The sequence below is a fragment of the Scophthalmus maximus genome, chromosome 3 (assembly GCF_022379125.1).
Source record: "Scophthalmus maximus strain ysfricsl-2021 chromosome 3, ASM2237912v1, whole genome shotgun sequence".
Classification (NCBI taxonomy): domain Eukaryota; kingdom Metazoa; phylum Chordata; class Actinopteri; order Pleuronectiformes; family Scophthalmidae; genus Scophthalmus; species Scophthalmus maximus.
The window spans coordinates 23442501-23467500 of NC_061517.1; the positions used below are offsets into that span (position 1 = coordinate 23442501).

General features: G+C 46.9%; 1 protein-coding gene across 7 annotated transcripts in view; it reads right to left on the reverse strand.

Annotated features, from left to right (window-relative positions):
• The window catches only part of sema4c (sema domain, immunoglobulin domain (Ig), transmembrane domain (TM) and short cytoplasmic domain, (semaphorin) 4C), an 87484-nt gene that overhangs the window by 33137 nt on the left and 29347 nt on the right, over positions 1-25000 (reverse strand). For 2 of the 7 annotated variants that reach the window (XM_035639696.2, XM_035639690.2), the window contains one exon: positions 7361-7568. In XM_035639696.2, the coding sequence (XP_035495589.1) occupies positions 7361-7484 (124 nt within the window). In that variant the 5' untranslated portion in view covers positions 7485-7568. Of the gene's footprint in view, positions 1-7360; positions 7569-14164; positions 14367-15642; positions 15759-25000 lie in introns of those variants that run through there. The other 5 variants (XM_035639695.2, XM_035639693.2, XM_035639694.2 and 2 more) reach the window with 5 other exon arrangements.

Below are 25000 nucleotides of genomic sequence, written 5' to 3' on the forward strand. Positions count from 1 at the left end.
GAGGCTGCGCAAGTTGATGAACTGAAACCAGAGGGTTCACTGAAAGGAAATCAAGCCGTGATGTGATTCCTTAGAAAACTGTCAGTGGTCATGTGAACCATGTACAAAACCTGGTTAATGGGCTACAAACACGCGACACTGAACCCAAACCAAGTTTCTGTTTGACTAAAACTCGTCGCTGGCTGTCCAACTACTGGGGCTATCACTGTCAGAATATGCTTCCTCTGTAATGTACACGTCTGTGATTCCAGATGGGCCATGTATACACGTTCACTTCATCGTAGGGTCACTGAGGGTCATGGCTGCAGCTTCACCATCCAGCCCAGCCCGAACCGGCAGAGTGAGCCAAACCGAGCCAGACCAAGCAGAGCTCCACTGTGGCGCGGAGGAGAAGGGAGAGGTGGACCAAGGGACAAGGGGGGGGGGGGGGGCCTGTTGTTTCACGGCCGCCTGAAGAGGTCTCGAACCGGGCCTCGCCTCTGTGATCCGCCCCCGTCGGGCCTTCCAGCGGCGCTCCAGCCTCCCTCTCCCTGCCTGCTATAAATACACCCAGCCTCTGCTTATAGAGTCTAACCGCCGAGCCACTCACACACCAAACTATGATTAAGGGCCTATTTTTGGGGCGAGCTTTGAAGCGACGACAAACAGAGAACGCGCGGGCAGACACAGACAGACAGACGGAGGAGGGCGAGACGTTGTGCAGCACCCACACAAGCATGCAGATATAACCCACAGAGTGTGCGCGCGGAGCTCCGCCAGGCCTTCATCTGAACAGGTACCCTCTTTGAGGGGGGGGGGGGGGGAGGCAACGCTGAGTGCACAAAGACAAACACACACACACACACACACACACACGCTCCCCTGTGGATGCACGAGCTTTGTCTGCCAGAGCAGACGGCAAGTTCAAAGGAGAGTCAGGTGTACGACAGAATGAGCGCATGGAGATAGAGAGAGAGAGACAAGATAATGAAAATGTATACATGGCTTTAGCAGAAGCATCTGCAAAAATACCTTTTGTTATTGTGTGCTGAATTTAGGTAACACGAATGCTATTATGAATTAAGAATGAATGATAATCATAGGGATTATTCCGACTGCGACACAAGGAATCCGTGTGCTCGCTCATGGCCGCATCAATATGAATAAAGATTAAAAGTATGTCGATGAATACATAATACATATACAGGGTTGAATGTTTTTTAGCTGAATAATTACCCATCTCTGCATGGCTTAAACGTGTAAGCCCGTGTCTGTTGGCTTTGTCCTCTTTGTGCGGTTCCTGCACAGCTTCATCGTTATTGTTTCCGGTGAACAGTCATGCAGTCATGGCAATAGAGCGATTTTGAATTCAACAGAATTGGAAGAGAGCTGGACGAAAGGGACGGGGGGAGTGGGAGGAGAGAGGAAGTGGTAAAAGTGGATTAACACAACGAGTGAATGAGTGAACCCGATGGGGGGTGGTGGTTTTCGGGGGGGGGGTGGGTGACATGGGGAAGATGAAAGCGGGAGGGTAGGGGAATGAAAGGGGGTGGGGGGGGGGGGGGGCACTATTGCAATCCACATCAAGCAGATCAAATCAAGAGCCGGTTGATGTGCCACAAGTGAGGCTTTTCAATTCCAGCGTCATGGTGGGGCACGTATGACTGGTACAGCGACGGGCACCAGCTGGGAAGAGTTAGGCCGAGTTCAACTCTGCTGTGGTGCGGATGACACACCATGGGGAGGTAGACAAAAAAAAAAACCCCAAAAAACCTGCGGAGCTCAGCGGTGCACGATGGCACGGCTGCCGTCACGTGTCAGAAAAATTCAATGTATTTCGGTGAATCCGCAAAGATATTTCTTGTTCAAGTGGAAAGCCGTCAAGATCGCAAAAAACCACTACACTGAAGTCCAGCATAGCAGCCATAAAGCACATGTACGGAAATGTGACAAAAAGTCACAAGAGAGACAATTTAGGTTCCACACAAGGCCGCAGCAATAATGATCCAATTATACTGGAATACAACAGGACAATTTGATCCAAAGAAATATGCGGTTCAGTGTGAAAGATGAGAAAATCTGGATGGAATATTTTCCTGTGAATCTGCTGTATAAGGCAGTAAACATGTAATCAAGAAACATCGCCGAGCGGGGAAAAAAACAGGGCTGCAACTAACGACTAATTTCATTATCGATTAATCTGACGATTATTTTTCTCGCATAGTTGTTTGGTCCGCTTTCCCAAAAACTCCAAGATGATGTTTTGTTCTGCCCAACCACCAAAGACATTCAGTTCACTGTCGTAGAGGAGCAAGGAAACCAGAAAATATTCACATTTAAGAAGCTGAAATCAGAGAATTAACACTTTTATTTCATAAAAACTACTTGAACCGATTTATCGATCATCAAAATAGTTGCCGATTAATTAAGTAATCCATTTTCCATCGGTTAACTGTTGCAGCTCTAGAAAAAAAACATTCAAATTAATTTGTTTTACCCGGAGACATTCGTGACATGTGACAACAAAGCACGCTTGAATGCTTGGACATGATACCCTTTCACATGTTAAATGACCCCCCCCCCCCCCGCATGTGGATTCATCACTTTCAAAAAGCTGCTTCACATGTGATTAACTGGCTGTGCCGCTTTCCAGGTTTCCTCACGTGAAATGTCCAAACAACGGAATCCATTATATGAGATATCACATAGGAGGCATGTGTGACGTCGTACCCTTTGTGTGAAATAACTGAAAGTGACGTTGTGCATTTATCAAGTGAACTGTATAGAAAAAGAAAAACATCACCCACATGCCTAGTGATTTAAGGATAAGGATGATGCGTGATTTTTTTAATACAGCGTCGATGGCAGTGAGCGTTTGAGTATGGTGTTTCTCATTTCAATCCACATGCCCACGAGCTCACATGCTCCTGACATCTGGTCCCGGTTGTTAATCTCCACTGACCAATCGGCGCGGGGTCAGCGGACGAGTGACACTCAATGCAGATACGAAGTGGTGTTGACTTTTCTTTCCTCCATCCCTCCATCCCTCCATCCCTCCATCCCTCCTTCCTTCCTTCCTTCCGTCCTTCCCCCTCCCATCTATCCTGCCAGTCACGCACAAGCCTCTCTTCCTCCTGTTCTGCCTTGCTCTCAACCACTCATTACTGTAATTGGAGGGTTTGGGGAGATACGGCGGAGAGACAGAAAAAAAGGAAAATAAGGAAGCTTGGGAGGGAGAGAGAGAGAGAGAGAGAGAGAGAGAGAGAGGTTTCTGGAGGTCAGAGGCCCAGCCCTTTTCCACTCTCCTTCTGCTCCTGTTTTTTTTCTCCCTCCCACCATCTCGCAGTCTATCTTTCTCCTTCTAAATCAAGAGGCACACATTTTGCTTTGGCTTTTCCTCACAGGCGCAGGGCTCATTCGCTGAGTAAAAAGCTGGCTCGGTTTTCAAACAAAGTATCAAGTTTCTAAGGGCTCCACTTCTTCGGCTCCCTTCCCCTCTTTTCTTTTTTCCTCCCTCTTTTTCTTTCTTTCTTTCTTTCTTTCTTTCTTTGTTCAACCACAGCTGCTGCGCTTGGTCATAGTTTTGGCCTGGTGGTCTCTGTCATCGGGCTGGGCTAAGGCGTGTGTGTGTGTGTGTGTGTGTGTGTGTGTGTGTGTGTGTATGTGTGTGTGCGCACGGGTTTGAACGTTTCAAATGCAGAATTCAACTACACAACAGTTGCTTGCAAATTCCACAAGGTCATCGAAAAGGTCGTTTGTCATCCGCGTTGCATTCACCCTCTGGTCCTTTGCTTTCTGGGAAGAGTGACGGGATGGCGACAGCGTGACAAGTCAGGTAAGGATACGTCGTGACCGATGAGGCACAGTCAAGAAGCCAACGTGGGCAGGCCACGTCGCTGTGTCCGGAAGTCTCCGTTTTTTTTCTGCTCGTCCCACTAAAAACACAACCCCAGGGTTTTCAAACTAAACCAGGCCCCCTGCAGCATTTGCATAATTCCCTGTATCAAGGGCTCGCAAATCCAGAGTAGTGTCGACACACACAGCAAAATTGAAGCATTTTAAAACCAAAATGTATTTCTGTGGATGTCGACGCCACCACATTTCATACCGATGGCTGGCAAAACAACGACTTTGCCAGAAGACAAAGCCTGATACATCTTATTGCTCGGCGTAATAGAGCTTAGTTGTTTCCAATTATTACACTGCAGTGTTTCAACAATTTGCAGCGGCCGCCCCGCTGCTGCAAGAGTTACTGGCACCACTGCAATGTCACGAAGTCGCTACTGCGCAACTCTGCAAAAAGGCCTTCAATTTGAAACGACAGGACACAGGAAGTGGAGACACGTGGCGACACCAGGCCGAGGGAGGGTAGGGGGTAATGACTTGACCCGCAAGTTACAAGATTCATGTCTCCAGTAGGGACGGCGGGGCTTGGTGCTGAGCGCCACAGAAGGCAGGTAAGTCCCAAAGTACTTACAGACGTCAAACGCATTGCCAACTTTGGTACGTTCATGGGACATGTTGACAGGGTGAGCGAATACCGCATCACATCAGCCTCATGCTTTAGCATTAAGTGAAACAAATTCTGGGATGAGAAAAGTCAAAAGAGATCAAGCTACATGCACCACGTTAGTGATGAGAAAACGAGAGGATATGAGAGAAGAAACTGAAAAGTATGTACCTTTACAACGCTCATTAGCAGCTCTATGAGGGCCGCGCATAGTGTGCGTGAATGAAATGTCTCATTAGGAGCCCACGGTGATTCTTTTCCCCCCGACCCTCCCTCCGTAAATGTGACAGGCGGACGGTGAGAAGAACGACGGGAGCCTCCAATTCTAAAATGTCAACGCGTGACTTTTAAAAAAAAAGTAGGAGAAGAAAAAGTGAATGGCTTGCGAGAGAGACACTCAAAGAGAGAGAGAGAGAGAGAGAGAGAGAGACAGAGAGAGAGAGAGAGAGAGAGACAGAGAGAGAGAGAGAGACACAGAGAGAGAAGTTTTAAGGTTGTTTTCTCCTGCGACCTCACGTAGGCCTCGTGCAACTGTTGGGCGGCGGTGGTGGTGGTGGTGCTGCTGCTGGTGGATGGAGGGTACTATCTCTTTAGCCATCTCTGCCCCACCATAACACACACACACACACACACACACACACACACTTCCCCCCAGCTCCAAATCCCTCAGACTGCCGACCTAAGCAGTACACACACTAACACACACATATAAACAAAGGGGGATTAGACAGGCAGACTCACAGCCACACACACACACACACACACGCACACACACACACTCTCTCTTGCCACACAATTAGGTGTGAACACACACGTCCTCTGTGCCCCCGACATTTCCCTATTACTCTCGTTTTTGCGTTTCGCTTTTCTCCTCGTCTTCTCGCGGCGCGTGCAAACAGCAGGTCGCGCTCCCGTGTTAATAGGACGTTCTGCGATTGTGCAAGTGCAGGGAGATGCTTCCATGCTAAAGTGAAAGGCGGCCCGCAGTGTGTGTGTGTGTGTGTGTGTGTGTGTGTGTGTGTGTGCGTGTGTGTGTGTGTGTGTGTGTGTGTGTGTTTTCCCTCTCTCTGTCCTTCCTCTGAAGTTACTTTCTGTCCTTTTAAGGCAGTTAGAGACTGGCCTCTCTCCCCCAGTCTCTCTACGTCGCTCTATCTTTTCTCTCTTTCTTGCTTTCTTTCCACTATATAGCTCCTCTCTCTCTTTTCATCTCGCCTCTCTCCTCCAATCTATCCCCTCACTCTGTCCGCAGCTTTATTTTTCCATTTCCCCTCTCTCTCTCTCTCTCTCTCTCTCTCTCTCTCTCTCTCTCTCCCTCCCCTATCTCCCCCCTCGGCACCGTAGCAAGAATCCATCCATTTAAGTCATTTTTTTTGCCCAGTGCTGAGCCCCGAAAATCTCTTTTCTCTCTAACCAAGTGGAGGAATCTTGTCCACAGGTAAGATGATGCCACCTGTTTCCAACAGAGAATCAAATTTGCATCAAGAGTCCGTTCCGCACTCAAGGCGAGGTGATCTGCCTTCTCCTGTGTTCCGCGAGGGTTTTATTTCCCTAAAAAAAGAAGTGAGGCTGCGCTGGAGGCGAGGGGGCATTATCTGGTCTCTACCGGCAAATGTATTCACCCGTTTTATAAATAAAGATACTGAACATTTGAATGTTTTTGCTAGAGCACTTTTTCTTTTCTTTTTTAAATCTTCTTTCCACGTAAGACCATGTGTGTGTGACTGTCCCTGTTTGCCCTTTCCGATGTGTCTGTACCACAACTGTGTGCTGGCTGTCATCAGAAACTATTGATGCCCTATTAATTGCGCCCCCCCCCCCCCCCCCCCCCCCCTCATTTTCTATCCTAACATCCCACCACAACATAAGTGATGCCTGTAGCATGGAGGGAAGAAGGGAAGAAAGAGGGCTGTATAGAAGAAGAAAAAAAGGAAATGGGGAGGAGTCTGGGTCGGGTGATAGTGGTATGAGAAAGCAGCTTTTGAAATATCCCCACACACCACCATTGTCCTCGAGAGCGGCTGAAATCAGAGCTCTTTGTGGAGAAAAAAGAAAAAACCGTAAGAGCATTTCGGATTCATACGATGAGCAGCAGGGGGAGGGATAAAAGGCAAAGGGAAAGAGGATGAAGAATACGTAAAGGAAAGGTGGATAAGGGATGAAAGGTGGGATAGGAGGTATAGAGAGGTGAGGAATATAGCCCCCCCCGTATGTTTTCCCTCTTTTTATGGTATTTCCATAATCCCCAAGAGAGAAAAATGCAGCACTTCCCCTTTGAGGGATTAAAAAGAGACTATTTCCCAGCTTGCAACAATTGGCATTGTGCGGTGAAGAAAGCCGGGCCTGGCTGCAGAGGAGGGCCCAGATAAAGAGTGCAAAGACGGTTGAGCGCTCGGGATTAGACTGGTGTATTGTTTCACCGAGGGGTCGATGTGGGCCTCTTGGCAAAAATTCAGAAATCATCCACCTGTGAAATAATGGGAAAATCTTCCCTGATTGTTGTAATGGGATCGATTTTGAGTGTAGCATTGGTTTTGTATCAGATATCTGACCACGATAAATTGGAGATCCGGCTGTCAGACTGATAACTATCGCCTCATCGGGTCTGGTCACCCAAGCATGCTCTAACATATGAACCGAGCTAGTTGCGCTAAAACAGTACTGCATACACAGTGCTTCGTAGGAAAAGAAAAGAGGTATTTGAAAGGTTTTGACACACATTTAGCGAGTAACAAGAGACAAATGAAGGGACGCAGGATTACGGAGCTTGACAATGTATTTTCCATTTTGACGTGACTTCAAGGACCTTTTCGAAGGTCCTTTTTTTTCAAGTCGTGCGGAAAGTTTCAGCTGGAAAATACGCTGCTCACTCACCCTGGTATCGGACGGTCTTGCGCGGGACCGGGTTCCAGTTGAGACAAACCGCCTTCTCCCAGCCGACCAGAATCACCAGGAGCAAGACCTTCGTCCCGCCCATGGTTCCCTTGTCAGCTCCCATTCGTCGAAAAAACTGCCGCGGAGCGGCGGATGGAGGGATCAGTCGGCTGGAGGGACTGGAGAGAGCGGCAGGGCCCCTGGCAGCCTGCAACGCAGAGGGGGAAAGAGCAGCACATGAGCCGAAAGCAGCGACTCACTCCCTTTATTGCTTCGGTTGTTTACCGGCGACAGTTCCGTCACCACAGTATACAACAAGCGCATTTTTCAAAGAGCCACAATTAATACGTCCACACTGCACCGAGAGATAAACTCCTCATTTTGGAAACATGTACTATGCATTTTGAACACGGTCGTGCAAAGCCACAAAACAGAAAAGAGTTATGCAAATCATTAAAGCCAACAAGGACATGGTTATGATCAGTGCACTACTGTATGTGCCTCTGAGAGCGAGCGTCTGCCAACAAAAATAAAGTAAATATTTTAATGACTTTTGGCCTTGGGGGTTTTACAGGAAAGTTCTCCCTGTCCCTCCCTCACTCCGACTGATAATCCAGCTATCGCCTCTCAAAACGCTCAGAAATAGCTTATCGCTGCACTCTTGTCGGGCCAATTCAGCGGCAGTATATTAAACTGGGGCCGAGTTATCAAAGTTAATTGGCGCTGGCAACGCATCAAACACCAGTGTGTTGGGAAATGAATGTCGAGGCAAGGACAATCCAATAGCATTGTGTTGTAAATGAATTGGTTTATACGTAATGAACATGTCAAGTGTGCAGCTGCAGAGTGGCATAACAGTCCAATAACAGCACAGGATGATTGACTTGTTACTGTGCCGCAGGTGACACTGATGCAGGGGGCGAGGAGGGGAATTTCACATTAAAGTAGCGCCTACACACACACACACACACACACACACACACACACACAATGACACACCCCTTGCTTTGTTTCCGTACGCTTGTGAGGACCTGCCAGCATCTACACCTTTGCATTATGTCATATCATCATCTTGTGTGAACTCAGTGACATCAGTGAGTGGCATAAAGAAGCATTGACACATCTTCTCCTTAGTGGATTTGTTTGTCAGCCACGAGGGAGTGTGTGATCCATGACCTCAGTGTGTTTGATTGGTAGGTAGGCAGGCAGGTAGGTTACCTTATTCATCCCCAAGGGGAATGGCGGTGATACTGAGCACCCTTTTAGTCTCTTATTGAAGGCATCCATGATGCCCCACCGGGTTAAACCCATGTAATGTAGTTGTGCAAACAATAATGAAAGATGACTTGTTAGCCCTACCTCATAATGGAGAGGGGGATTTCATAAAACATAACACAATCTCATTAGCACTTTGTTTGAGGCATGCTAAAGTCAACGAAACGTTCTGCCCACCGTTATCATCATATAGGGACTATTGTATGTAGTGTAGTTCCTTTAACAACTCTTCACTGTGTGTTTTGTGAAACACTGTGTGGAAGGCGAGGGCACTGTTGAATTAATATGTCGCTTTTAAATGCTGTTGGCGAACCAAGCAAGAATGTCCGTTCACTTCTGTGGTATTCAAATGTGAGCAGAAATCTCAGAAATGCATCTCTTGAAACATCAGGGCATGAAACCAAATATATCCTCATGGCCTGGCACCGCAAAGACTAAGTGAATTTAGTTTTCCTAATTTGACCAGCGGACCCTTTAATTTCAATTTAAAGGTCAGTCTTTTAGTAATTGCTGCAGATATTAAGTCCACTATGGACACAAAGTAGTCCCTGTTTCAAAGCAGTTTCCCAGAAATTCCCACCCAGATTTCCGGTCGGTGTACTCATATGTTGTGGTCAACTGTGTTGAATGCAGTAATACTAAGACTTAACATTGATATCATAAGGACCTACATCTTCATAATAGTCGAGAATGAACACACACCATGTGTAAGCCTTCCTCTCTCCACCCTCTGCTGTTATGTATCACCGAGGGACATGGCGCCTTTGATGATGCAAGGCAAGGCAAGTTTATTTGTATAGCACATTTCAACAACAAGGCAATTACTTTACATTGAATAAAAAAGGCATCAATAGAAAAATGTAAAACCGACAAAAGACAATATAAAAAGCATTTATATATAAGTTAAAGAGTTGGGGGGGAAAAAAGCAATACAAGCCACGATACAGTGCAGTATGAAAATAGTAATTTGATTTAATAAAAGATAGTGGCAAACAAACTTTGCCATATATGTGGAGCATAAAGAACTGAACACAGCAGTAAAAATGGATGCAGCTTCTCCATGTCTAGTTTTGACACTGAGAACAGAAAACAGACCTGTCCCAGACATCTGGGGTGTCTGCTTAACACACCAGCAGATCAGAGAGGCATTTTGGCCCTAAACCATTCAGTGCTTTTAAAAAAAAAAATAAATCAATATTTTGACATTTTTTCACAAACAGTGTTAAGATCCGAGGAACATGAGCAATATGAGCCGCGTTCTAAATCAGCCTTTTGATTACAGTAGTCAAGTCGACTGATAAACGCATTGGACAGGAATTGGTTCGTGGCTTTTAACTTTACTGATTAAAGATGAACCTTCAATTGTTCTTTCTTGTCTTCAGAAACATTTCATTTACATTTACGTATCTTTGTGTAATTAAAGAAAATTCGGGCACCTCCGCTTGTCAATTTGTTCATGGCACTGGCTCAGAGCTTGTACGGGATTTTTGTCCACTCATATCGTTATGTAAATTAGTTTGTCGTCTGCATACCAGTAGTAATAATAAATAGAAGCATATTTTGTTGTTTTCCATACTCTGAGCTAGTGCGAATATGTAGATGTTGAGCAGAAGAGGCCCCAGAATGGAGCCTTGGGGGACTCCACGTTCTTTTTTGTTCAATCGGGACAGGAGGTAGTTCCTGTTTTTTAAAATGGATTCAATCCAGTTTCCCAGAAAGTCTCACCCAAATTTCCAGTTGGTTCACTTATATGTTATGGTTGACTGTGTTGAAAGCAGTAATACTAAGACTAAAATACTGCCACTGTTCTCTGTTTGAGTCGATATCACTGAACACTTTAACAAGAAGCAGTATCAGTGCTGCTGGAAAAGAACTGGAAGACAATTACACAATTGTGACAAGAAGTTGTTGCACTTTTGAAAAATAGCTTGATTTGATGATTTTACTAAAAGACTGATTTGATATGTGCCTATAATCTTTCATTAGTGATGTGCCTCGATGGATCATTTTTAAGAGAAGCTTGTTGCCTGCAATGTTTTAGCGTGCTTATTGGAGAAGGGAATCCATTGACTTAAAATGTCATACAATGTCAAACTATATTTACTTTAACCCAACAATAGAAAGAAAAATACCTCTGTTTATGTTGCGCATTATTGTTTCCTACTCTCTTTCCCTCATCTATTCCCTTTCATGAATAATAATTGCTAGAATAAGTGCTGGAAAAAAACAAACATTTGGTCCATTTGGCAGCAGTGCGGTAATTGAGATTTGGAGATGTGCATGTGTGCAAGTGTGTGCGTGTTTGTGTGCCAATATCGAGCCAATGTTATTGATAACCCTTTTGAGAAGAAAATAAGAAGACGCTGAAAGAGGGGGAAAAAAATCCAACAACCCACCAGCCCTCCCTAACCCCCAGCCACTCCACCTTCCACCCCCAGATCAGATCATGGCGACGTGCTGTTAAATGAGCGTGCTTAAATGCTGGGTTTGGGTGAAAGCTCTCCAAGCCTCGCAGTGCCGACTACCAGCTTTATTGGATCGATGCTGCAGGCCTTTGCCGGCCAACGCTTGAGTAACCCGAGAAGAGATTGAGATGGAGGGGGCGGGGGGCGGGGGGGGGGAGCGAAGGAAGAAAGGCTGAAAGGATGAGAAAAAAAGGAAGGAGAGTCAGAAAAGAAAAGAAATACGTGTCTGGAGATGTTGCAGGCGGCTTGCAATTATTCTCATCCCCCTCTCCCTCAACATCCACTCTTCCATCTCTGTGCCGAGAGGTAACAAAGGGAAGTGGGCATCCTGAAGGCCAGATTAAGTGAAGAGGCAGCATGTCAACACTACAGGGGAAGATGAGGAGCAAAAGGACGGTGGAGGAGATGGAGATCCTTTTGGCCGCATGAAAGCTCAAAAATCCTCCATGTTTACCGTGATCTCATTACCAGTTCCTTTTTCATTGTCCGCTTCTCATTTCTTTCCACTCTATATTATCTTCCTCTTTTTCCTGTTCTCAGTAAATAGTGCTCCCAAATTAGTATACTAAATGTTGATTTTCAAATTCAGGAAACAATGGTTTGTAAAGTCCAATTCATATCATCAACAAGGGTAGAGCAGTTTCAAAAACTGAGCCCATCCACAGTGCTTTACTTTTTACAGTGCATGGAAGGACACCCCGCAACCCTCTTTGGGTAAAAGCAGATATGTATAGTGTACAGAAAGAAAAGAAACTCTTGAGAGGCCCCGTGAGAGTCACTTGACCCACGCGCACAGTCAAAGGAATCAGTAAGCTACTTCTAGTTATTCAGGTTTAGAAATCGTCAGACTGGTCTGGAGGTAAAACCTTTGCAAACTGAAAGGTTGCCGTTTCAGGAAAAGAATTCATCAGCGCTGCCCAGCACCTCATCCTTGATCTTTTCCCCTTTTGCTAAAGCCGTGACATTCTTGAGCCATTATAAGTCACTGAAAAATGATTAGGGGCGAGATGGATTTCCAGTAAAGTCAAAGACAGCGTTTGCAAATACAGACATGAATAATGACTTATCTAACAGTTTGAAAGTGAATAAGTTCCAGTTGGGAACTATGTATGAACTATATAAATACTGCCACACAGGGAACGTTCAGAATTTTTGAGAAAATATCCCCAGAGGGATCTCACAATAGTCACATCAATAATTGTAGTAATACGTGAAGTTATTATGCTTACATCTCCTCTCTCATACTTCTCTCTGGACCTCAAGCGAGAACTTTCTACCAGTCTCCGATCCTCTCCTCTGATTGGCTGACACGCGATAACCATCTGTAGCCTACTACTATAGTCTGGTGAAACTCATTATGCAATATAACACTTTTATGCACTTGAAAAAAAAAGGAGCCTAAAATGTAAATCAATTGAAGCGTACTTTTCTCAAAAGTGTACCTCCATGCATTTGTTGAGCAAATGTACTGCATTCCACTATTGTCTATAATTTCCCCTAGTGGTCAGCCAGCGGCAAACAAGGAACTACAGCAGTTCTGGCCTAAAGAGCCTGTATAGTAGCCGTACAAACTACGAACCTTACCCTTCAGTTCCGTCGGTTTGATTAATTTAGCTTCTCTAATAGCATATGGCAGAGGGATTATATACTGTGCCAATATATAAAATCGAGCCACTCACTGTGGAGCAATAGCAATCAACTAAGGACAGATTGGTCGGCTGCGGCATTGTTCCCTCATTCAGTGTCGCTGAATATTTCTCTCTGAACTTGACACCGCTCCGCCGCTGAAATTGCACACTGCATCCTCAGGCTTCGTCCGCAGGGAACCGTATGGACGTCGAGGGGGACGGCTGGAGTCGGCTTGCGACGTATTCCACCACCATCTCTCCTTCCTCTTTTCTCTCTATCAAAGCGACTCTTGCAGTTCCTCGCCGTTTCGCGGGAGGCGAGGTTCAGCCTCGCGCTCCCGCGCGATGAACGAATGAACTTGCGCCGTCTCCCACCCGCCCGCCTCTTTGAGGTCCTGCGGTGTCACATAACTCCGCGGGCGGTATCAAATCATCTTTTAGCTGCTGGCCTGCGTTGAAGCCGGGGTTTAGCTAATGAGCTGAGACACTGCAGCTTAATAACATCAGTCAGCACTCCACAGTGGAGAGCTCAATGAAACACAGAGAAGTGGGCCACATGTTCCGATTAGGTTGCTGAGCGGTGAGTGTGTTTTGTCCGCCGCGCCCGCCGATTCGCGTCATGTCATGCGCTCGTGTCTTTTGAGCCCGCAGTCGCTCGGCGCGCGCGTGCCTCTCGCGTCGAGTGTTTTTGGAGGCAAGGTAGTGCAGGGTAGTTTCTTCGAAAAAGGGGGTTGGTGTCGGAGGGAAAATAACGAGAAAAGATGAAGAACATTTTCAGCTTCCATCTGTCTGTCCTCTTTTTTTCACGGCTGCATCTCTGTTTTCCCCCGTCCTCTCTATGCCCTTCATTTTGTGCATCTCCCCTTTCCTGGCAGCCTTTTTTCCTCCCATCCTCCACACACACACACACACACACACACACACACACACACACACACACACACACACACACACACACACTGACCTCCGCTGCTGCCCCAGCTGATTGCTAGTCCTCGCAGGCATTGTTTGACTTTTAACGTTGACCTCTGACCCTTTTGTCAGTTAAAGAGAGCCCGGGCGCATCGCCCTGCACCCTCCACCCAGACTATCACACCGGGACAGACTTAATGTCCATTAACCCGTAACTGCCCCCCACTAAAAACACACACACACACACACACACACACACACACACACACACACACACACAGACGTACACGGATGGACGTCAAGAGAGCCCCCACCCTTCATCTCCCCCCGCCAGCCTCCCTGCAAAACAAACACAGCAGCTACCGTCAGCTCTCTTCCTTCCTTCCTTCCTTCCTGCCTGCCTGCCTGCGACCCCGTACCCTCCCCCCATCCCTCCACCTTTTATTGCTCCAGCAGCATTTTAAAAATAAAACAAACACGAACGCACACACGTGCAGTCCCCTCACACAGAAAAGCTGTTTCACCTAAATAGAAGAAGCCGGATCACACGATTTCCCACCTCGCGCGAGGACAGAGGGACGACAGCGGTTCCGGGACTCTCACACCGTCTTTCCCCTCACCTTCGAACTTCATCCCTACCGAGGCGTCGGAGCAGCTCTAGTGTATCAACAGTTGGACATGTTGGCATCTCTGAAGGCGCTCAAGGCTGATCCTCAACACTGCGTCCTTGAAGAAATCCAAATGAATACATTTATAGGATTACAGAAATAAACCTGATCTCACTGTCTGTGGAGATTCTCATTCATCCAGGTCACAGTTATCCACCAGGGGGTTGAAATCAGGAGCAACCGGCCTCGGTCGTAGTTTTAATGAAGACGTTTCCCCTCTCATCCAAGAAGGCGTTTTCTTTAATTCTAATGAAGTTGTTCGAACTAAGATTCTTCATGGTACGTTGTCAGAATTTGTTGGGCCCTCTTCTCTTTCCCCATTTCGACCTAGAATTCATTCAACCCCATTTAGAACATTCTGGCTTGAATTCAACTTTTTCACAACTGCCATACTTTACGAAATATTCAACGTTTTACGCGGCTTTTTGCTCCATTGAAATTAATGGGAGGGAACAAAAACACAATTTACATGCAATTTCAATTCAGCTACAAACCCCCATAAAATGGACCACATTTCACGTGTCGTTCAACTTTCAAATCCCCTCAAAACTTTTGAGGGGATTTTAACATTTCTGCACATTTTCACTCTTCGCACATCATTTCTTTACATCGAAAACGTAGAGATTTGATGTGCTCTTTCACACGGTGTGACCGTTGACACTTCTGGCACTACAGACTGACCAGCTGCTGCCGTTCCACCAACAATTTAAGCAGGTAGGCAGTTACTATGGCTTTCATTTAGTTTCAAAACTCAAACTCACTGTACAAACCCCACACGTGCGTTTATACAAGAGAACAGATGAACAGAGCGAGCGTCAAACACACTCACCAGGGAGGATTTCTATTCACAGAACAGTATCTGTGAGCCAAAACCATATTAAAACCATACTACTACTAATCTACAGTACTCATAATAACAATAAGTTTTAAAGGCCTATATCATAACTCAATTGCTCCAGTGCTTGTGTCTGACTTAGCTGGCATTATGCAAGGTAATGTAAAGATAACTGTCTTTCTACTATAAACTTGATTATTAAGTCTCATTAATACAGTCCAAAAGTGAAAGAAGAGAGGTGATTTGTTTTTTTTTAGAACCAATATATTGTTCATTCTGATCAAAAAGTTCAGTTTGAAAAAGGTTATTGTTAAATTCAGTGTACAACGACAACAAACCCTTTCCCGACTCTAACTTTAACCATAACCCCTAACCCGATTTAAATTAAATTAAAATGCTTTAAAAGTGTAAAGAAAATTCATGAGATGTTGCGTTGTCAACCGCCATCAACCTCGTTCTTATCGCGTTGCGGGTACCGTGTTGTCCGCCTCAGACATACCTCAGAAATGGTGCCGGTCGTTCCGGTCGGTGGTCTCGGGTTTTGTTGTATTTTCAGATGTGGTCAAGCAACTCATTTTCACACCTCTGTGTGTCTGCTATGATTCAAATGGGATTCTGAGAGGATTCACGGCCTGTTGCATGAGACGAGATCACGTGTCTTTGATCCTTTGATGACATCACATTTGCATCATATTGGAATGTTTTTATTTGATTTTTGTTTCGGTTTTACAACTGCACTGAATTGTACTATCGTTTACTGGCTTAGTTCCAGGCTTAAAACTCTTTGTATAAGGATTTTATGAAAAGTCAATGGAGTAGATGAAAATCACTTCCGGAACCGGCGCCGTTCACAAAGCGGGCGCTCACTGTTGGGGTCTGTCAGGGGCAGCCACGAAACCCACCAGAGAGACTTGGAAGAAGACATTTCATATTACAGTTTCACCAATTTAGATGGATTTTTAAAAAAGCTGAAATATTTTTGATTAGAGATCAGCTGCGAAAACACAGAGGTCCCTCAAAGGCAGTGTGAAACGGATGGAATATGAATATGAAAACGCACAATGGCTCAAGTTGTGGCGACGCATCAAAGACAACATTGCACAGGTTCGGGTTCAAATCCAGAGAAAAACGGCGAGTGAAAAGAACTCACGTTACAGTAGCCCCTGCAAAATTGATGACTTGTGGGATGTGAAGTGAGGTAATTGTCAACATGGACTCCAGCTTTTTTTTTTTAAGCTTTCTCCTAAGTATTGACAGCAAACGATGAAGGCAACCGAGCTGACGTACAGCTTTTCATTCATAGTTAGGAGCAGACGTGGACACACACACACACCCCGTCCCACACCATGCGCACACTCGAGTCTCGTTTTCTTCTTCTGTATATGATCGACGCGGAGTCCGTGTTGTTTTTCTGCACAGCGGAAAAGAGAGAGGACGCTGATGCAACCGCTGAACCGATTAAGGCGGACGGAGGGTGAGCTCGGTGCTCTCGCCCGGCCCCTGAGAGACGACATGAGCGATGGACACTGTGCTCATCCCGGAGCCTAAAGCGCAGGATATGCGGCTACGGTATGCCAACGGCACTGATTCAAAATCAGAAGTATAAATTGGCCTTCAGCGCCAGAGGGTCTTGGTACACGGACACACAGATGGACACTTAGAGCAGGTAGAGTGTGCGCTTGTGTATGATAGTCGGCAATATAAAGCCTGAGTGAGTCTGCATCTAAGGGATAGCATTAACTAGGACATCGGTGAGTACAGATGTTCCAGATGTTCCGGCTGACCACCTCACATTATAGAGCTGTGTGTGTGTGTGTGTGTGTGTGTGTGTGTGTGTGTGTGTGTGTGTGTGTGTGTGTGTGTGTGTGTGTTGCTGGCACACTGTGTGCATTGTGTTTGTGTTGAGCCGGCACAGATGAAAGGCCGATAATCAAAGAGCGGTTTGATCAGCTGCATGCAGAGCGCGAACGTGCGAGCGTATGAATGTGGGAGGTGAATGCGAAAAAGACTGCGATGGTTCCTGCTGCCGCGTCCTTCTGAAAACACCACAATTAAACCTCTTCCCGGAAGGGTTTGAAATGCCCCCCGTCGAAAGCCGCTTCGCGAGCCGCCCGTCAATCTCCACGCACCCGAGCACGCGATTTACCATATTTGCACACAATTAATGATTTGCTAACCAGACGCGGCGGGGCATCAGGTAATTGAAATGCGTTCGAGTTTAATGTCATTGACTTTGTTTTCGCGTGGTGATCGGAATTCGCTTCCCGTCGTAATTACCTCAAACTGAAGCGGAACCTCGCGCTGCATTTGACTTTTCAACAACCTACTGCAAATCGATGGAAATGTCAAAAAATAGAAAAACCGCATGAGAACGGTGGAGTGTAACATCTCAGGCCCCCCCCCCGCCGCTGCCGCCCCGCAGAACCCTGCTCTTTCATGTCTCTCCCCTGAGAGATTGCACAGGCCTTCAAATCTCCATCTTCTCCCCTTTCATCCCTACTGCAGGGTTAGGGCTGCCCCCCCCCCCCCCAACGCCTGCTCCATATCGGCTGTCCAGGCGTGGTCGGCTCCTAATTCTTTGATCGGCACTCTGATCTCTTCCATCAGTGCCAGGGGCTCCAGCTGATCACAGACGAAATGGATCTGATTTGGACTTTGACTGCGAGCCAAACACCTGCTCAGACCTTCCCCTGGAAGAGGAGGCGCGGGCGAGATGAAACCCGAGGGACTGTCGTCCAGTTAATCAGTCGGCGAGATCATCATCTGTGCTGTGGGTTTTTGTGGCAGTGGACGTGCGCCTGATGGAAGCCGAGCAAACTCAAACATCTGGGGAGGGGAGGTGGTTTTCGAGTTACAGTATTTCACTATCGATACCAGAGACCCGAAAAAGACATTATGAATATTTTGGATGCAGCCATCAGGGCGCGTTGGCAAAATCCAAAGATAAAACGGTGACCTAAGAATTTTGACACGTTGGCGATATTAAATCTGCGCCAAAGGGGACCGTCGTGATGAGAAGGGGACATGTGATCACACACCAGCCTGCAACTCTCTCTGCTCTTGGCCAAACAGCAAACTGTAATTTGCTGTGATTTTCAAGCCAATTGAGTATGCATTCGTCAGGAGTAAATCACAGAGTCACCACTTACAGATAACAGGACTTTGGGCTGATAATTTCGGTTGAACATCTGCTTTGATTGTCCCTAGTTGCCGTGGCTATTCGGTGTTTCATCACATGACGTACGCACGGTTTGAAAACACTAAAGACATCTAGGTATTCTCACAACCTGGCTACAGATTCCTCTCAATCTTCCAGCCCGATTGAGGACAGCATTTTTTTCTATTTACTTGACATTTAAGAAATTTGCTCTCTGCAGAGAGTCAACAATAACCAGGTTACTTACTGCAGGCGCAGACACACTGTCTGTGTTTTCCTCTCTCTCGGCCTCTCCATCTGTGAGTGCCCCCCTCTCCCTTGTTTCCCTGGTTGACATTCTGTTTCTGATGAGCACGCGGGTGCAGTGAGAAATGGGAAAAACCCACGTGCGCGCCGCCCTGCCTCGACTTTCCTGCCCCGTGTGCTTGCCCAGGGGATGCTGGGATGGCCCGCTGACATGCCGACAGCGATGCACTTGTGTGTGTGTGCACTAGTCCATGTTCACCGTGTAGTCACGGGTCGATCAGCCTTGCTAAAGGCAACAGACCGGCTGCAGAACTCAGAGGCACACAAATGCATTCAGACTCATTACATATGTATTCATGAGGACCATACATGCACATGCAGAAAACATTAAAGGGATGTTTGATCACATGTCAAATGCCACTCCACAGATGCACACGTCTTCAGTCTCACCACTCGGTCACGTTGCGACCTGCTCCTCGCACTCCAGTGCACTAATCAAATATGCCCCCCCCCCCCTCCCGTCAGCCTGATTCAGACAAACAAAACAGCAGACAAACTTTCGCTGTCGTATTTCGGAGCTAATTAAAAATGCTCACCACTGTATGTTTTAGCGCTGCAATCTGCTCTGAATAATAGAAAGAGTCATATTGATGCCTGCGGGCGGCCGACGCGCCGGCTCACTTTGGAACAACAACCGCTGGGCGTGTGAATGCAAAACACCACGACGCACAAACAAGCGCCCACGCGCGCGCACACCAGCGCCCGCCCCCCCTCGCTTTGGTTCCTCTCCCTCAGTCGCGGTGAAAAAACGCTCGCAGTGTGTTCTGGCTCGGGGAAGCCGCCTACCATGCTCCTAGGGGGGCTAATTGTCCACCAGGGCTCCTCAGCGTTGACCTCCCACTCTCGCTCTGTCCTCTCCTCTCTCCCTTCCTTGAGCAATTTGTTCGGGGCGAGTTCAGGAGTTCACGCTGGGCCCAGGGCCCAGAGCCCTGCATCCCAGTGAGGTGCCACGGGGCAGAAAGGTTATTCCTAGCTGGACTCCAATAGAAACAGCCCACTCACCTCAATGGCAGGAAGATTTGGGGGGGGGGGGGGGGGGGGGTTACATTGACAGAGAGATGAAAAGAATGTCAGAAGCAACAGAGGAAACACAGCACTGAGAGGAGGAGACACAAGCGACTGTAGTGTAAATGTTGAGGGGTCAGAGAGACTTTGTGGGCCGAAGCTTTCATGGTGACGTTTAGTATTCAGCGACAGGCCGATGTGATAATGTACATTCATCTATTTATCTAGTTTTACGGCCTCACAGGGAGCATCGGAGGAGCTGGAAGTCGTTTCATAGTCATACGTCTGATACGCTGTCCCAACAAATACGACCACAAACCCACCTCGCGCTTTCGGGAGGGTTCATGCACAATCTCTCTGCTACAGCGCTGTCTGCTCTCAGTCCATTTGGCTCCGTCCGGCGGCCCGACCGCGGCCACATTCAGGCTCCTCTGAATTCAGAATGTTTTACCTCGATGTGTTCGTGCTCATCAGATGTTGAGGGCAGGGCCGCACTCTCGAAATTTTCGAAACGAGCGGCGTCGCTTTCCGCATCATTACCCGTACCTTGTAAACACGCGCGACGACGAGCACTTGATCGCACTGGGCCGCTGATCGCAGATATCGAAGCAGAATTTCAATCTTTTACCACAAACTGGGTCTTCATCTTGTGTTGGCCATCACTAGGGGTGTGACGAGATCCCGTGTCACCCGATAGCATTTCGGGTTCCCGGTGGAATTAATAGACGGCAACATAGTGACGGACAAGACACGAGCGATTCGTAAGCGCCGTAAGAAAGTGTTTGTTTTTTTACTGCACATGATGATTCATGCTCAGGAAGCAGAAGTGAAGTGACAATAACATTCCTTACAAGTTAATTAATTAGAACCTTTCAAAATGCACCTGCATTGTTTTGCATTTTGCGACTTTCGGTCAAATAAAAGCCTATTATTATTTATTATTCAGTCATATATTTTCGTCATTGAAGTTTCCTTGAAAAGAGGGTGGAAATATCGTCTCGTCTCGTTCTCCCGAACTCAATCTCGCGCATCGTCTCGTGAGCTGAGCGTCTCGTCACACCCCTGGCCATCATAACTACTGTTAATATTAACATTGTACTCTGAGGTACAGGGTCAGATGATGAGGCGGCTGTCAAGCCATAGGTTGGCAAACTTGTGTGGGAGTAGTAAACAAAATTACAAAATTATTTTTTTTATTATTAGTGTCTCATGTTAAAATCCATTCCAAATTACAGGTCAATTTAGTGTTTCAACTTGAAAGTTGTGTAGTTTTCCTGCAAAGCAAGGGACTTCTTCTATGTGGCTGCTCACTTTTCTTATTAATCTCCAAATTCCAAATTAGATCATTATAGGTGTGGCTCGTGATTCCTGTTCTTTATTCAGATTTCTTTTGTAGCTACAATGGCTAAATCTATGAAAAAGGCCAAAGCTGTAATAAACTGGAGTTATCATTTAACGTGAGCCTGTGTATCTTGTTTTTAAATGTGACAAATATTAGATAGAGCTGAGAGCTAAGCTGTCACTTAGTTAAACTACTATTTCGCTTTTGGATAAAACGCTACGCAATTGTAACAAGTGTCTGTGGAGTCAACAAATCGCATCAGTACTGTAATAGAGTAATATTTTCCTCACAGTTCGCTGCATTAGCTGCCATAAGCTCCGGGTCACATGAGACCAACCAGGGCCGTAGCAGCATGAGCTCTGCTGATGAATTCAAATTTTCATGCGCAAGAGGAACAATAACTGATCTCCTCTCTCAAAATGTACTCGCTGTAACTGCCGGACTCCAACTAAGTTAAATTGCTGGATAGTGGTAGAGTCATAAACATTACCCTGCGGCCAATAATGTCATAATGAGAAATTGAATTCTGCAACCCTGTTAATTTATCTGAACACCCCGATTATTCTTTGACCTTTTATTCAGAAAGCCCTGGAAGGCATGGCTGTGCAGGAGCTGTAAGGGAAAACCGCTGCAGAGGAAAACAGTGAAGATACTACTAACAATGAAGGTGCCCTCGAGCAAGGCACTTAACCCAGCTACATTCAACATGCTCAGTGACTGAGAGGAGTCCGGAGACAACAGAGAGAGTTGGGCTTTTCAGTACGGGGCAGTTCCCGGCGGGCCAAAAGATGAGACGCCCGTGGTCCGAGCGGGCAGATCCGGGCGACGAAAGTGCCTTACTGCGACGAATGCAAAGCAGGACCTTATCTGACAAAGCGTGTGCACACTCAGCAGACGCAAAAATCCTTTGCCGGATGAATATATGTATGGAAAAAGAAATCGGATCGGTTAGCGAAAATCAACATTCATCAGCTAAAAATGCACCTGGCAGACTCACAGCGCAGCCAGATACTCACCGCCGAGAGAGGAGAAGCGAAAGGTCGAGAGGAGTGGGACGAGAGTGCTCTAACGCAAGGGGGTCTGTCAGAGCCCGATTGGGACCATTAGGCGGGAAAGGCGATACGCGAAACCGCGAGGCAGCGATCCTTTCGGCCCGGCTCTACATTAACCACTGGCCGCTCTCTACTTTGTTGAGCACACGGGCTGGTCGATAGCGATGATGAGGAGGATGGAGAGGATGGCGGGAGGCGGCGAGGCGAGGGGGAGAGAAAGGAGGGTCCGGCTTTACGGGAAGATAAGCGGGGATCGATAAAGTCAAGGGCCGCTGCAGAAAGAGGATGGAGGAATGCGAGAGGCGGACGGTTGGTGATGGCGGGGAACCTGCGTGTGTGCGTGTGCGTGTGTGTGTGAGAATGTGAATGTGATGAGTACTTGGGGAAGAATGTAGGTGTCATCCAAAAAAGTTGTAATACTAGACATTCTCAAATAAAGCCAATATCAAAAAAAAAAAAGGCGGTGGTCGGCACAAATATATAAAGACCTAATAAAAACAAGAGGGGATTACCGTTACTCAAATGGCCCAAAATATTAAGTTCAGCATAATGTGCAATTTGAATCCCTATAAAAAAAAAGAGATATGTCATACCAGTCCGTTGTTATTAGTTCCTCGTTTAAATCCGAATGCTGTTCGGATTCGCTAGTTCATTCCAACCACTCACCGAATTCACAGCATTTAGCTCGTATACAATATTGTGTCTCGGCGTGCTGGTTTGCATTCCTCGGGACGTGTGTGTCGGTGCAGCGCATTTATCTTTGAACACCTGAAGCACGACACGCTTTCTTTATGTGCATAACCTCCAACTCCATCTTTCTTGCCCCCCCCTCCGACTCCTCGTCCTCCCTCCATGTCTCTCTCTGTATCTCTCCTCTCAGTGTCATATCCTTCCCCCCGCCCACCACCACCACCCCCACCGCCACCCCCACCCCCACCACCCCCCCCCCTCCCCCTCCCCCTCCCCCTCCCCCGGACTCTTGGTGTCTGTGTGATGGCACCCTGTCAAAGGAAAGCTATTTATGATCGGCGACCAATATCCTTGCAGAGATAAACGCACACTGTGAAAAACACGGAGAGAAAGTGTGAGAGACAGAGGGGGAGAGAGAGAGAGAGAGAGAGAGAGAGAGAGAGAGAGAGAGAGGCAGAAATACAGAATTATTTGAGAGAACGAGGGACGGGTGAATTGTGACCAGAGAGACAAAGACACACACATGCAGAAAAAAACAAAAAAAAAAAACATGGATTGAGGAATACAGCCTGAGGCTGTATTTTTCTCGCCTTTCTGTTTATGTGTGTGGAAGTGTGTGTGCGCGACTTGTTTGTTGTCACAGTGTGTGTGTGTGTGTGTGTGTGTGTGTGTGTGTGTTAGTGCAGCCCTCTCCTGCCCACACGTCTCTGCATTCTGTAGGTGAAAAGTTGGGATACGAAATGACTTTTTTTATCCGAGGCAATTTACTAAAGTCTGCCTGGGGTCCCGGCCGCTCGATCAAACAGACAACCCGGTTGTAAATGAGAAAAAGCCCTTCATCACAGACTTCAAAGAGGAGATGGCCACCTACTGACTCACACACACACACACACACACACACACACACAAACACACACTGTCGCGCATACACAACACACACAGTGACATCCAGTGTCCCACTACGACTAGATGACGTTTGGTTTTCGTAAAAGGAGCAATGGCGTGTCGATTCTTTATCTTTACTGTTAGTTGAAGTGCTACAGACGTGACACCTAATGATGAATAACGAGCACTGTCCATCATTGGCATCAATCTTTTCAACAAACGCGCAGCGAGAAAGCAGCTCAGCTGCATATGCAACACAGGCTGCATGTAAAAATGGATGCAGTCACCGGGTCGGTAAAATGAAGCCAATCCGGGAGAGGCCGAAGCCTGTATTTTTCTAGAATCACCAGCAGGGGGCGACTCCACCAGTTGTTTCTGTAGTCTATCAGAAAATGACTACTTGATTTATAACGTCAGTAAATTTAGTAAATGACGGTCCATCTAGAGTAAAAGAGACGATAAACACCCTTTGCGAAACTTGAGGCTTCAAAACGGAAGTTCACAATGTGGGTTGCCACTTGATATGAGCTGAAAAAGGGGGACAAAGGGGCCCAAACCAGATTTTGTCATCAGTACCTTACACTTCGCCATACCAATGGGACTGCATAAAACCCCAGCAACCTGCACTGTTCTGAGGATTAGAGCAGTCTGTATGTGGCCTGAGAGGCAAAAACTGAGGGCAAGACATGCAACCGCATATAGCACCTGCTCCAGTAATAAATGAAGGCGACGGAAATATTTTTATCAACTTTGATTAGCTTCCCTCAACTGGGTTTAGCCGGCTGGAGAGTCCGACCCTGTTTAGAGATATTTTAGTAGGCAAATCAGTTCACACCATAAAAGTGGGAATTGTGGCCTTGTACTTCTCAAGTCACCAACTCGCTTTTTCCTAGTTATTGTCATGGTCATTCCCCTTTTACCCCCCCACTCTTTCTTTCCTGTTTGTCTTCCACCTTCGCGGCTCCGGCTCACACATGGAAAAGGCGTGATCCCCCCACACACTCTCACACCCGTAACCTTCAGCATCTTTCTTAACAAAACGAGCCGACGACCTGAAATCCAACATCCTACCCAAATTCAAACTGCTCCTTTATTTCCCGCCCCTTCTTTTTGTCTGCCCCCCCCCCCCCCCCCCCCAACTCTCGGCTTGTGCGTCTCACTGCTCTTTTTCTCTCTTGCACCGGAACGATTTCTTTCTGGGGGGGGGGGGGGGGTACCTGAAAATGTCTATAATCCCCACCTCCCGTTTTGACAACCGGGAAGGTTTTCCTTCTCCTCCTCATATTCACTCTCTGATTTCTTTTTCCCTCGCTCGCCCTTTGCACATTTTACACGCCGCGACGTACCGACTCCTTTCTCTCCTCTGTCCCCCCTAATTCACTCTGTCAGTCGTGCAGTTTGCAGAGGGAGGTTCCGGAGA